The 12,461-nt window shown below is 33.9% G+C and overlaps 1 protein-coding gene across 1 annotated transcript in view; it reads left to right on the forward strand.

Moving 5' to 3' along the window:
- The window catches only part of LOC143257613 (uncharacterized), a 42,976-nt gene extending 35,445 nt beyond the window's left edge, over positions 1 to 7,531 (forward strand). The window contains exon 13 of the mRNA XM_076516601.1: positions 422 to 7,531. Coding sequence (XP_076372716.1) covers positions 422 to 478 — 57 coding nt within the window. The 3' untranslated portion in view covers positions 479 to 7,531. The remainder of the gene's footprint in view (positions 1 to 421) is intronic.
- The last annotated feature ends 4,930 nt before the right edge of the window (positions 7,532 to 12,461 follow it).

Below are 12,461 nucleotides of genomic sequence, written 5' to 3' on the forward strand. Positions count from 1 at the left end.
TAATATACTTGAAAATGTTAAAGTAGTAAAATATGATTGTTTGTGAGATTGGTATGTTAATGTTTTGAATCATGAAAGATTCATATGTTGTAATTATACAAACAAAATGTTCAAGAGTTGAGAGAACTGAGCAGTTGAAAAACCTATTTTAGTGTCAACAAATGTTAGTTCTGTGTCTCATTATGACACAGTCCATTTCCAATAACCTGGTTACAAAATCTAAAACCACTTAAATTTAACCAGTAGAAATTTATGTAAAGCTTTAGAGTTGTTTTGCTCAATAGAAATGTTGTCTTCACTTAAGGAAATCTTGACATTTTTGAACAGAATTACATGATCAAGTTATTGACACAATGTAACCATTTTGTAGAGAAAGTCTGAAATTTTCAGAATTAAGAGCCTATTTTTGTCATTATTTCAGACCCGACTGCTGGTATGTGCCTACCAGGCTCAGTTAACTTCTTCCTCAGATCCATGATGTGGGAGTTGCTTAGAAGTCAGTCATTGTTGTTCATAAATGTGGTTTTTAATCTTTTTTTCTTATATTTGTTTGATTATTACTTTGTTTTTCTTGTTTTACATGGAACTGTCAGAGATGTTGGTATCTGTGTTGTAACAAAGGGTGTGCTTACTTGGCCAAGTGCCAGATTGCAGATACAACAAGTTGTGAAATAGTTAAGTAGTTTGGTCAGTATTGTCATTCTCCTTAGCTTGAAACAGGGTCATTATGATAGAAACAAGATTCAAACCCTAAAACTTCTTGTGTGACTGTTTGAAAGTATTAAGTTTGACTGTGATCTTCTAATTAATGTGTTGAAAACAGAGTAATACTGGTCTTATCTATAAATGTCAAACTCATTTCTGTGTTTCTTCTATTGAGAAGGTATTTGGTGTACAGCAGACTTTGGTGACAGGGTTGTTGTTTTAAAATACTCTTAGTTTTAATCTTACTTTTTATGTATAAGATCATCATATCAAAATGTAAGTAACCAGTTTACTGTTAGTGAAATATTAGAAAAGTTTGAAAGGAAGCAGTATTAATAAATTCTGCTGTTTAAAAATCAACTTTAACGTAGTAATCAAATGTATTTTCACAGACTGCTAGTTGCTGTTTGTTCTTGTTGCTACTGGTTGTTAGAGAACTGTTGTTATTGTCCCATTTGCTGTACAATGCTCGACAACATGTCACATTTACCAGGAGGACGTTCTGTTATACGAGTATATGACTTCCTAGTGGTTGAGTACAGCAAAAAGTTTATAAATGGTAAAAGACTGCTTACTCTTATAGGTGAATTTTTTTATAATGAAGTTTGTTGTTTTTTTTAATTCTCACAACAAATTTGAATTTATTTTCATATTTCTGTGGATAACCTCTGACCAAAGTAAACCTAACACCTTTTTGTCTCTTGAGTTACTGGTGTTGGAGGAAGAAATTGGATGGACCTACATTATTTTTCTTCAATTAATTTTTTTCTGAATTATTTATCCATCTAAATGTATGGTCAACATGTCCAAAACAAAGCAAACTAAAATGGATAAAACATTTTTTTGTTTAACTGTTGTTATTGGGTTGTTTCTTTTGTATTAACTTAGAAAAAATTAGTTATTATAGTGACTTAAAAAATTAGCCTATTTATTTGAAACTGTTGACATCGTATTTACCATTTTTCACTTCAAAAATTATATTTAAAGAAACACCAACCCAATTAGAAGTGAACATGAATTTACTATATAATTTTTTTGTCTGTAAAATATTTTTATACCTGGGAAATGTCACAAACCTAGCTTATAGCTTATTCTAATTTGATAATTAGTAGACCTTATTTTTGAAAATATAATTACATTGTTTTTAGTCAAATTTTGACAATACACACACAGATAAATTAATATGCATTCATAATAATTGTTATTAGTAGGCCTTACAACTATAAATATAATTATTCAATCTGCATTTTTTATTTTCTATATAGAGTGGATGGACAGACATCCACTTTTCCAACTATTCTGTTAATAAAATGTGTAGAAATTAAAATATTTTGGGTCATATTCTAAAGCTAAAGACTATTTTCATATCACAAAAGCTTCTTTGTAGAAACATTTTCTTGATCAATTGTTTTTAACCAATCCAATGACTTTACTCTGGATAGATCTATTAAAATCTGACTGTGAGAAAAAATTGATTCAACTAAGTACAGCCCTGATGCAAATACCCAATTCCCCCAAATTATATGAATATAAGATTTTGAATGAAATGTACTTCTAATGTTGCAACAAACAACATTAAAACTACTATTCTGAGAGAATTGGATGATTGCTGAACTAAAATAAGTTGCAAACTGGAATGTTTTTTACACATACATAGGCATGAATTATTTAGAATTTTAGAACCATCTTAATGTTTTTTCTTCTGAATAATTAAAAATGGAATTGAATTACAAAACATTTTTATTTTAAGTAAACCAATAACTCAGTTTTTGAGTTACTGTATGTTTTTTACTGGGAACATGGTCTTAGTGATTATATATTAAGAACTTACATTAAAATTATTAGTTTTTTTAATTGATGAAAGTAGGTCTTAGCAGGAAGCTTACAAATATAATTATTTTTTACAAATGTTTATCTCATCCACTACGTCATTGGCCTATTTTTTTTTGTCAACTTAATATAGTAAAATCGGATAGTCGTAAATTTGATCTCATTTACTATAAGATTTTATACTTGCATATAATTCAGTGTATTAAAGATTCAGTCTCATGTCGAATATCCAAACTTTTTTGTGTTATTTACTGTCATAAATCATTCCACCTTTTTTTCTTATCTAACTTTTGAAAAGAATGTTTCATTCGTTTTTGATGCTGCAGGAAATTTTCATCAGAAATCTTTTTTTTCTACTAACCTGTTTTTATTCTTGCTTTTCAAATGTGATACAAATCAAACTCAAAGATAGTTAGATATATATATATATATATACCTTAAGCAACTATCTTAACTGTTTTTGTTATTTATAAATAAATGAAATTGTATAAAAAAATAAAATGTATACATACTGAACTATTTATGTCCATTAGAGTTAAAGTTCTAACCTTTTAAGAATACAAGTGTTTTAAATTAACATTACATCTATGTTAACTCCAGAAGATTAAAATTGTGTAATTCCTGAAGCTGTGATAACAGTAAGTTCTTATGAAAAGTAGAAATCCTGGTATGTAAAGTGTAGGTCACCTGTGGAAGAACTGTGATTGTTGCTGAATCTAAAATTGTTTTACAGAAATGTTGATCCTGCAATTCTTGTTCATAAATATATCATTTTTATATTTCTTCTCAGTGCATAAGTTGATAAAATATTCTTAAATGTTGGAGTTGTGTAAGCTCGAAACTATTGTCAAGTTATGTTTAATCTGATTGGTTTGTTATAGAAGAGTGGATAAAGTTGGGCACCGTTAGCTATTGTGGAAGTTCATTGTGTTGAACTTAAGTGAGAAATTAGATTTGAAATAGTATATATATATGAATAGTTGTAAACATTGAGCATGTTATATTTAACTGTTTATGTTAGAAGTTACCTTAATATGAGAAATCCCCATGCAGCTGCTCTCCATAGCTAACATTTCTTTAGTGAACATTTATGTTAAGTTGTTAATAATTTCATTAGGCTATCATGTAGTTAGCACTGTTTGTTAATGTTTAACTGAAAACGTTAGAGTGAGACCTTCAAGTGGTCGGTACAGAGTATGATGTTTATTGTATTGTTCAATGACTGATTACCATATTAGATGTTTTTCTAGTCAGTACAAAGTATTATGTTTATGATGTTCTTTAGTTGCTAATTGCTGAGTCAGACTTAAGTCTAGTCATTAGAATGTCTTGTGTATATTTTTGTTTTAGTATTTATAATGTTGAAAGATTTTGTAGTAAGACTAATTTCTGTTGTCTTTATATGTATTACGGGCAACGTGGTATCTTTAGTCAGAATGCTCTTTTAATTTAGTGTTATGGAAACAACTGTTTACACACATCATGTACAGAATTTAACATGTCTGTGCAATGAAAATGAAGTTTTATGATACTGTTTGTGTTAGCAGCAAGATATGGCTGAATGCTTTGTAATTCTATTAATATTTTAAAGAAAGTTTTAACTATATACAAGTAACTTTTTAATATGCTGGTGTTTAATTTTAATATTGACACTTGAAACACTGTTTTCACCTGAAAAAATCATAAGGTACATATGTTTACTCTTCTTAATATTGTTATAATGAATGTATTATTACTTGGTGTCTTTACTGTGTTCATATTTAAAAACAAAAAAGGAGATTTATGAGTAGACTCAAAGCTGATAAAACTGCTTTTGGAGTCAAAATCAAATATATATGTAAATAAATTTGTCTTTAAAACTTTTTCATTGTTTGTATCTTAAAGATCCTGTTATAATGGGCTGGTTCTTTTGTTGCCCTATACCATTAAAACCTCTAGTACTAGAGAATTTATTCTTCAAAGAGAAACGTTCTTAACCTCATAATTTGCTGTTGAAGTGATGCTTTAAACAAAAAAATAGTTTTCCTCTTTTTTTTCTGTACATTAAGTGTTAGAGATTGTGAAGTTTGCTTGAATGTTTCAAATGCATGTTACTTAGATTGATGTTTAATTGAATCTGTGTTTGTTGTAATTCTTGCTGGATAGTATCTTCTTACCATGATTAAAGTTGAGGATTTTAAGGTATGGATATTATTTCTACTGTGACACTGCCAAGGAATGTCTAAGGTTAAGAAAGTTCAGATAATAAATTAGCAGTAAGAGTTATTGGGTGTTTTTGGAAACTTGAAACTTTACCTGAAACTTTTTGCTCAACTCATTCTACCATAACTATCTGTGCAAGTTGCAGGCTCTGTAAGTAGTGAGTAGAACTTAGTTTAAAATGCATGGCTGCATTAAGAACCTGTAATTGTACTAGTAAACACCAGTGAAAGAAATTGTGTAGAAAATTCTAAAATCATAAGTTTTTGTTCATCAGAGAAGACCAGAACTCTTGTTCCACCAAGTATTTGTGTCATTATAAATTCCCTAGGTATTCTGATGTTTAAAAATGCCTGTTGTTGATTTGTGTCAAATTTTTTCTGTATCTGTATTGACTGTGTGGAAGTTTTATGGTTTTATTTTGGTGCAAAGTTGTTAAAGTAGAGTAGTGACCCTATAATGGAATAGGGTTAGAGAAGATAAAATATGACTATCTGCTTTGCAAAGAGTTATTTGAAAGCCAAAAAATAAACTTAACCATTTTTCACATAGTAGAGTTGATTATAAAACAACAAATTGTGCTATTATTTTTCTTTCCTAAAACATTTCAATCTTTATTGATAGTGTAATTTTGTTTCTTTAGGCAGAGTAGAGGTAGTGCATTTGAGAACTTCAGTGGACTGCAATTATTGAACAAAAGGGGACAGTGTTTTTGCTTTTGTACAGGGGCAATGAACAAGGTTTCAGTAAACAATTTTAAACATCATCCCATTTTCATTGAACAGATAGTTGCAGTCCATTAAAGTTTTCAAGTGAACTGTGCTGTAATTTGTTTTATATTTCAGCTAAAAGTAGAAAAAACTGGTGAACAAAAATATAAAAGAATACAGTATTAAATCCAAATCTTGTTAACTTTTATCTGAATTCTTTAATGTATCTTTTAAAAGTTTCACCTTAAGTGATTTTTTTAATTATGAACTTAAACTAAACCAATACATTTGTTAAAGAGAAAGTAAAAGAATTTTATTTTTTTAAATGGATTTGAATAGAAAAGCTAAATCTTAAATCTATTGTGAGAAAAGCATTTAGCAACTTTTATTGTAAGAAAAATTTTGTACTGTAGAAGTTATAGTACTATTTATTTATGCACCTTCAGATTTTTTCATCGTTTTATTTAAATCAATTCATTTTTTATTTATGAGGCAGTTTTGATATTATTTTAGTATATATGCATGTAAAACAAATCACTTTTATGAAATGATCAATTTGTGAAGTTATATTCTAATAAGCATTTAGACCTCAGTTATTTAATTTGTTGGCTTACAGGATTTTGTTTCCTACCTTATCAGCATTTTAAACATGCTTGAGTATAATGTATGTTATTAATAATATAGTGTGTCTTTAGTTGAAGTGTCCAAATGTATACTTTTTTAAACAGCATGTTTAGAACTCTTAGCTAAATCAGGCACCCATGTCATGATCATCTGTAGCTCATTTTTTGAAACTTTGCAACAGTTGTTACTTGACAAACATTCTCATTAGAGGGTTCTTATGTCAATTCATTTGTGTTGTAATTTAGCAACCAATTTGGTTACACAATTATTGCATCATTTCCTGTGCATCATTCTAAAATGCATGATCAACTAAATCTTGAAGGTTTTGTAAGAATTATAACACTCATAAATTTATTTAAACAAATAAATTTAGAATATTAGGTTAAATGATAGTTTAGTGGATCTACTGTTTTTATGAAGTTAGGAGATAATGTTTTATATTTATCTTATTTTCACATTAGTGGATTATGAAACCAACAAATGAAATAACTGGACCTTTGTTGACTGCATTTTTCAATTATTTTGCTTTTGATATATTATTCTTTTATAATAATTATAATGTGAGCACTAAAATGTTTTTTAACTTGGCAAGATTCACTCATTTTAGTTAAACATAGGAATTAATATCTAATACTGGTCAGTGAAAGTGGTGACTGTTAGTTTCGTGCTTCATATGTTCTGAATTTATTTTCTTTTTTATCTTTCAAAATTACAGATGAGGTCAGAAGAAGTGTTTCTATGATAAGTTTCTCTTTAAAAACTGTTTATATGACAAAATATGCGAGTTTTGTAAAGTGAGTATCTTGTAAAGAGATTTTTTTTCTAGGTATTTGTAGTTTCTGTATATTTTTGTAATAATAATAATATGAAAACATAAAGATATTCATCCTAGTTGTCTTTAATGAATATGAAGAAAAGTGGTGTGGTTATCGAGATTGAAATTGGTGAAAATTACTACTTTTGAGGGTACAAAAGATGTTTAGAAAGAGTATTTCTATGATAAATGTATTTCTGTTTTAAAACTAGTTTAGCATGTACCATGTAGATGTTTGTCAATTTGTAGTAATGTGACTAGGCACACTCCATACAGCTTTTCTGACAATTTGTGAAACACACCTTAGCCCTGTCTGTTTGTGTTGTACGTTGTTTCTTTAACTTAAGCACAATTGAAAGAAAAAAGTTATGTTATAAGTGGCACCTTTTGTTATAAGTTTAAATTAGAAAAGTTTACTTGTTTTTATTTATATTATCTTTCAGGAATTAATCATATTTTACAAGAGATGGTGCTAGTTGTACTGGTCATGTCATAAGGATGATATTGACCTTTAAAAGTCATTTTTATGTTTTTATACTTTTTATACATCAGATATTTTTATGCTTTCAAAGCCTTGTTCAAGAATCTGTTTATGTAGTTTTTTTCTTTATTAAATAAAACGTTTTGCGCTCTTACAGTGTAAATAAAACATGCTTGTTATAACATATGTGTTTGCTCTTTAACCTAAGAATTTCTGAGAAATAGCCTCGAAGTAATAAGTTAGGGATGATGGTTAATGCTGATATATCTTATGTAATTTTGTGCAAAATTCCAAACAAGCAAACAAACACGATTTCTTGTAGTGATAACGTAGCATGTAAAACAAATTGGAAAAGAAGCAAGAGATTATATTTAATGCACAAATACTATAAATAAAATAAGGATGAAAAGTATATTTTGAAATGTTTAACACAATGCTAATAAAACATTTTAAATTTAACAGTGATTAATACAAACACAACTAAAGTTGAATTTATTTTAACACTCCTACGAAAAGTGGGGCCTATTAGGCCCCAGAGCAACTTGAAAGGTTATTAATATTAGGCTAATAATTTTGTATTTAAATGAAATTGCCATTTAAATCCATTAATGAATGGATTAACGAGATTCCCACTGTCCCTATCTACTATCTAGCAAAACCACAGCCAGGGGAACGGGCTTGGAGAAATCAGGACTAGAAACGTCTTTTCATAGGAGTGTTAAAAAGTAAAAACTTTCTTTGGAAGATAAAACCCATGACTTTTCCTTTCCTCTTGGTTCCTTCAATACAGGGTCCAGCATGGCCAAGCATGTTAAGGTGTTCGACTCGTAATCCGAGCCCCTGTACGTGGTGAGGGTACCTCCCAGGGAAAGTTCTGTTCTTTCAGTTTACCTCCTCTGGGATCTAACATCCACCCGTGTGTTTGCCATGAGTGGTGACCTGTGAAGGGGAGGAGAGGATCCTGGTGGTTGAGGGGTCCAACCCTAACACATCACTTTGGCCTTGAATTCCTGTAGACGGGCAGCCTTTGGTTGGTACACTTGGGCTAGAGTCAACCAAGTACCAGTGTTAGAAGTTCTCAACAGGTGGTGTGGACATTGTGTCTGATGCTGGTGTTTGGGTATAGTGCTCACGAAACCCTGACGTTGCTGCAGTGTCCTTGCTTGACATTGTAGTGCATCCCTTCATAAGGCTTCATGGTGGGTGGGGTCAGTGGGCACCAAAATTTTCTTTATTTCCTATAGATCCTTCTAATAAAAATTTAAATAAAATAGTAAAAAACAGTCAAAAGGTAAACAACCACGTCTTGACGACTGAGGAGCAATCTTCAACATCTGTAACACACGTACCTCATTTTCTCATCCTACATTCTCTTTCAGAAAAACCTTTAGGGCAAATGTCCCCCTTTTTTATTCAGAAGGGACTGGAGGGACTTGCTGGCTCTCCAAAGTCAGTAAAGAAGCTTCAATCTGGAGACATTGGTTGAAACATCCACATCCCAATGCAGTGAACTCCTCTTGAATTCAAAGGCAATTGGGGTGGACCTATTGAGGTTACCCTTTATGCTACCTTGAATTCATCATGAAGAGTTATTGTTGAGGGGATTTGAAGAACGTCCCTGAGTCAGAGGTTCTCGCTGGTTTCTCCACTCAAGGAGTTTCTGCAGTGAGGTGCATCTTCACTCGCAGAGATGGAGTAACACTACCAAAATATATCCTCGTTTTGACATTTACATCACCACGTGCACATGCCACCATCAAGGTGGGTTATCTAAATTGCAGGGTACGGACGTACATTCCAAACCCTCTCCGATGTTTCCAATGTCAGGGGTTTGGCCACTCAAGGACATCATGTCATAGTTCCCTGATATGTGCTCGTTGTGGTGGCAAGGACCACGATGCCTATGAGTGTGAAATGGACGAACATTATGTCAACTGCAATGGTTCTCACTTTTCATACTTTCGTTCTTGCCATAAATGGTTGGAGGAAAAAGAGGTGCAGCATTTGAAAACGACTCATAACATTAGTTATCCTGAGGCTTGGAAATTGCTGTCCACCACTTCATCTTGGACATATGCTGCTGCACTTCATTCCACATCTACAGTGGAAGTGCAGACAGATCTCTCTGTGCCTCCAAGATAATTGTTCTCAAAAAAATTAAAACACTTTTGACCTCCATGGTTAAAAAAGTTGATGAATCAACTTCTACACCCATCTCTGTTCCTCCCATACATTCCAACAAACCCCAAGATCCACATCCTTTGGTTCAAGGTACAGGCATTTCTTCAGATACATCTTTTTCTCCCACCCCAAGATGCAAAACCATCATTCGTTTGCATCCTCAGTCACTGGAATCCCCTTCCAACAACAAAGACCTGCCCAATCGACCAAAGACAGGATACGTGGAGGTCGATAGACTTCCCCTGAATAAGGACAGTAAAGAAAAAAGACGTGGTCGTAAACAGAAGGGTTCTCCAGCCACTTCGCCTGTGCATCATTAAAAATGGCAACCTTGATACAATGGAACTGTCGAAGTTTACGTTCTAATCTGGATGACATCAAAACACTGATTGCTTCCTACTATCCTATATGTCTTTCCTTACAAGAAACATTTCTGAAACCTACTGATACAGTCACCTTTCGGCAGTTTTCTCTGTACCGAAATGACAGGTTGTGTGATGGACGAGTACATGTAGGGGTGGCACTGTTGGTTAATCAGCATGTGCCCACCCTGTCTTTGTCACTCAACACACCCTTGGAGGCCATCCATATTTCCTTGGGTCATACAATCACTGTTTGTTCTCTCTACCTGTCACCTGGAGAGACATGATCAATCAGACCTTGATACTCTCGTTGAACAGTTGCCGTCTCCCTTTCTAATCCTAGGGGACTTTAATGGACATCATCCCCTCTGGGGAAGTGCTGTTATTTATAGGAGGGGTCGCATGTGCTTTCTGATCACAACCTTTCTCTCTTCAATACTGGTTCTTCCACTTATTTTCATGCACCTAATCAGTCCTTTTTTTCATGGAGGGTTACAATAATCTACTAGGCAGTGATCATTTTCCTATACTTTTGAGAGAGAATGGCCGTGATCGATGCACCTTACCCGTGTGTCCCAGTTGAAGCTGGATTAAGCAGACTGGTCTACTTTCACTACTTTCGCAGAACTTGATCCTGCCGTTGTTTGTAAGCCATCAATAGACGACTGTGTGGCAGCAGTAACTGACAGTATTATACAAACAGCTGCTCAATGTATTCCTAAAGCCTTGACACCTTTTTCACTATATCCTCATCCGTGGTGGAATCCTGCCTGCCACATGGCATGGAAGGCTCAAAATTGGGCCTGGGATACTTTCTGTAGATATCGCATACTTTCAAACCACATTGCTTTTCTGTGGGCCATTGCACATGCTAGGTGGGTAAGACGTCGAAGCTAGAAGGAATCTTAAATTAAGTTCACAACTAGCATATCTTCTACCACCAATTCCAAGATCATATGGGACAGGGTTCGAAAGGTCAGTGGGCTCTACAATTCTGTTGCCCTCTCGATCTTACTCTGTGATTGCCAAGAGGTAGCTGATGTCTGGAGCATCGCCGATACTCTAGATGAAAGCTTTTACCGGGTATCTAGCACTTCTGCTTGTTCCTCCACCTTCTTGGCCATCAAGACGTGGGCAAAGAATTCACCTCTTTCCTGTTGAACTGACTGTCTCTTTGAATATAATTGTCCCTTTACACTGGTGGAACTGAAAATGGGTCTTCATTGGTCTGGCAGTACATCTGTTGGACCAGAAGATGTACACTATGACATGCTGCACCATCTATCTTCTGCTTCTCTTGATATTCTTCTAATTGTTTTTAACCATATCTGACAGGAGAATATTTTTCCTTATGCTTGGTGCTAGGCTATTATCTTACCTTTCTCTAAGCCTGGGAAAGATCCCAAGATTCCTTCCAACTACTATCCAATTACTTTGATGTGGTGTCTCTGTAAGACCTTAGAGAGGATGGTTAATGCTCGTCTTGTTTGGTTCCTCGAATCAATTAACATCCTCTCGCCCACCCAGTGTGAGTTCTGACGACAGCACTTCACCATGGACCACCTAATTCGACTTGAAACGTCAATCAGAGAAGCCTTTCTCAAACGACAACATTTTGTATCAATATTCTTTGACGTTGAGAAGGCTTATGACACAACATGGAGGTATGACATTTTGCGAGACCTCTTTATATATGGGTTATGTGGCCATTTACCCATGTTTATTAAAAATTTTAACAGACAGGAGATTCCAAGTACATGTGGGTTTGACACTTTCCCGTTCTTTTCTACAGGACCTTGGGGTCCCTCAGGGCTGTTTCACACTTTTCAGTATAAAGATTAATACCATCACTGAAGAACTCCCTCTCACTGTTGCAAAAGGGCTCTATGTCGACGACTTTTACATCTCGTGTCAGTCGTCGAACATGTAATATATTGAGCAGCAACTACAAACTGCCCTTGATCGTGTACTGAAGTGGACCACGGTGAACGGCTTTGATTTCTCTCTCTCTCTAAAACCGTTTGCATGCACTTTTGCCGCCAATGGGGTATTCACCCTGATTCTGAACTCTCTATCAGTGAAGTTTTGCTGCCTGTGATTCCTGAGACCAAGTTTTTGGGGCTTATCTTTGTCCGTAAGCTGACTTTTATACCACACTTAAAGCAGCTACGGGTAAAATGCACAAGAGCTCTGAACATCCTCCGTGTGCTCTCTACCACCAGTTGGGAGCGGATCAATGTTCTATGTTAAAGATATATCGTTCTCTTATTCAATCGAAACTCGACTATTGATCAATGGTCTATGGCTCTGCCAGACCCTTGGCCTTAAAGATGCTGGACCCCATTCATTGTCAAGGACTTCGACTCTGCACTGGAACTTTCTGCACCTCCCCAGCACAGAGTTTATATGCAGAATCTCATGAACCTTCTTTGCACCTTTGCCGTTTGAACTGTCTTTACTATATGCTTCGAAACTTCGTTCCTTACCCCAGCATCCCACCTGGGATTGTGTTTTCCTTTCTTGGTGGGCCATACTTTTCCAGAACAGACGATCTG

Source organism: Tachypleus tridentatus, chromosome 7 (assembly GCF_004210375.1).
Source record: "Tachypleus tridentatus isolate NWPU-2018 chromosome 7, ASM421037v1, whole genome shotgun sequence".
NCBI classification, from domain to species: domain Eukaryota; kingdom Metazoa; phylum Arthropoda; class Merostomata; order Xiphosura; family Limulidae; genus Tachypleus; species Tachypleus tridentatus.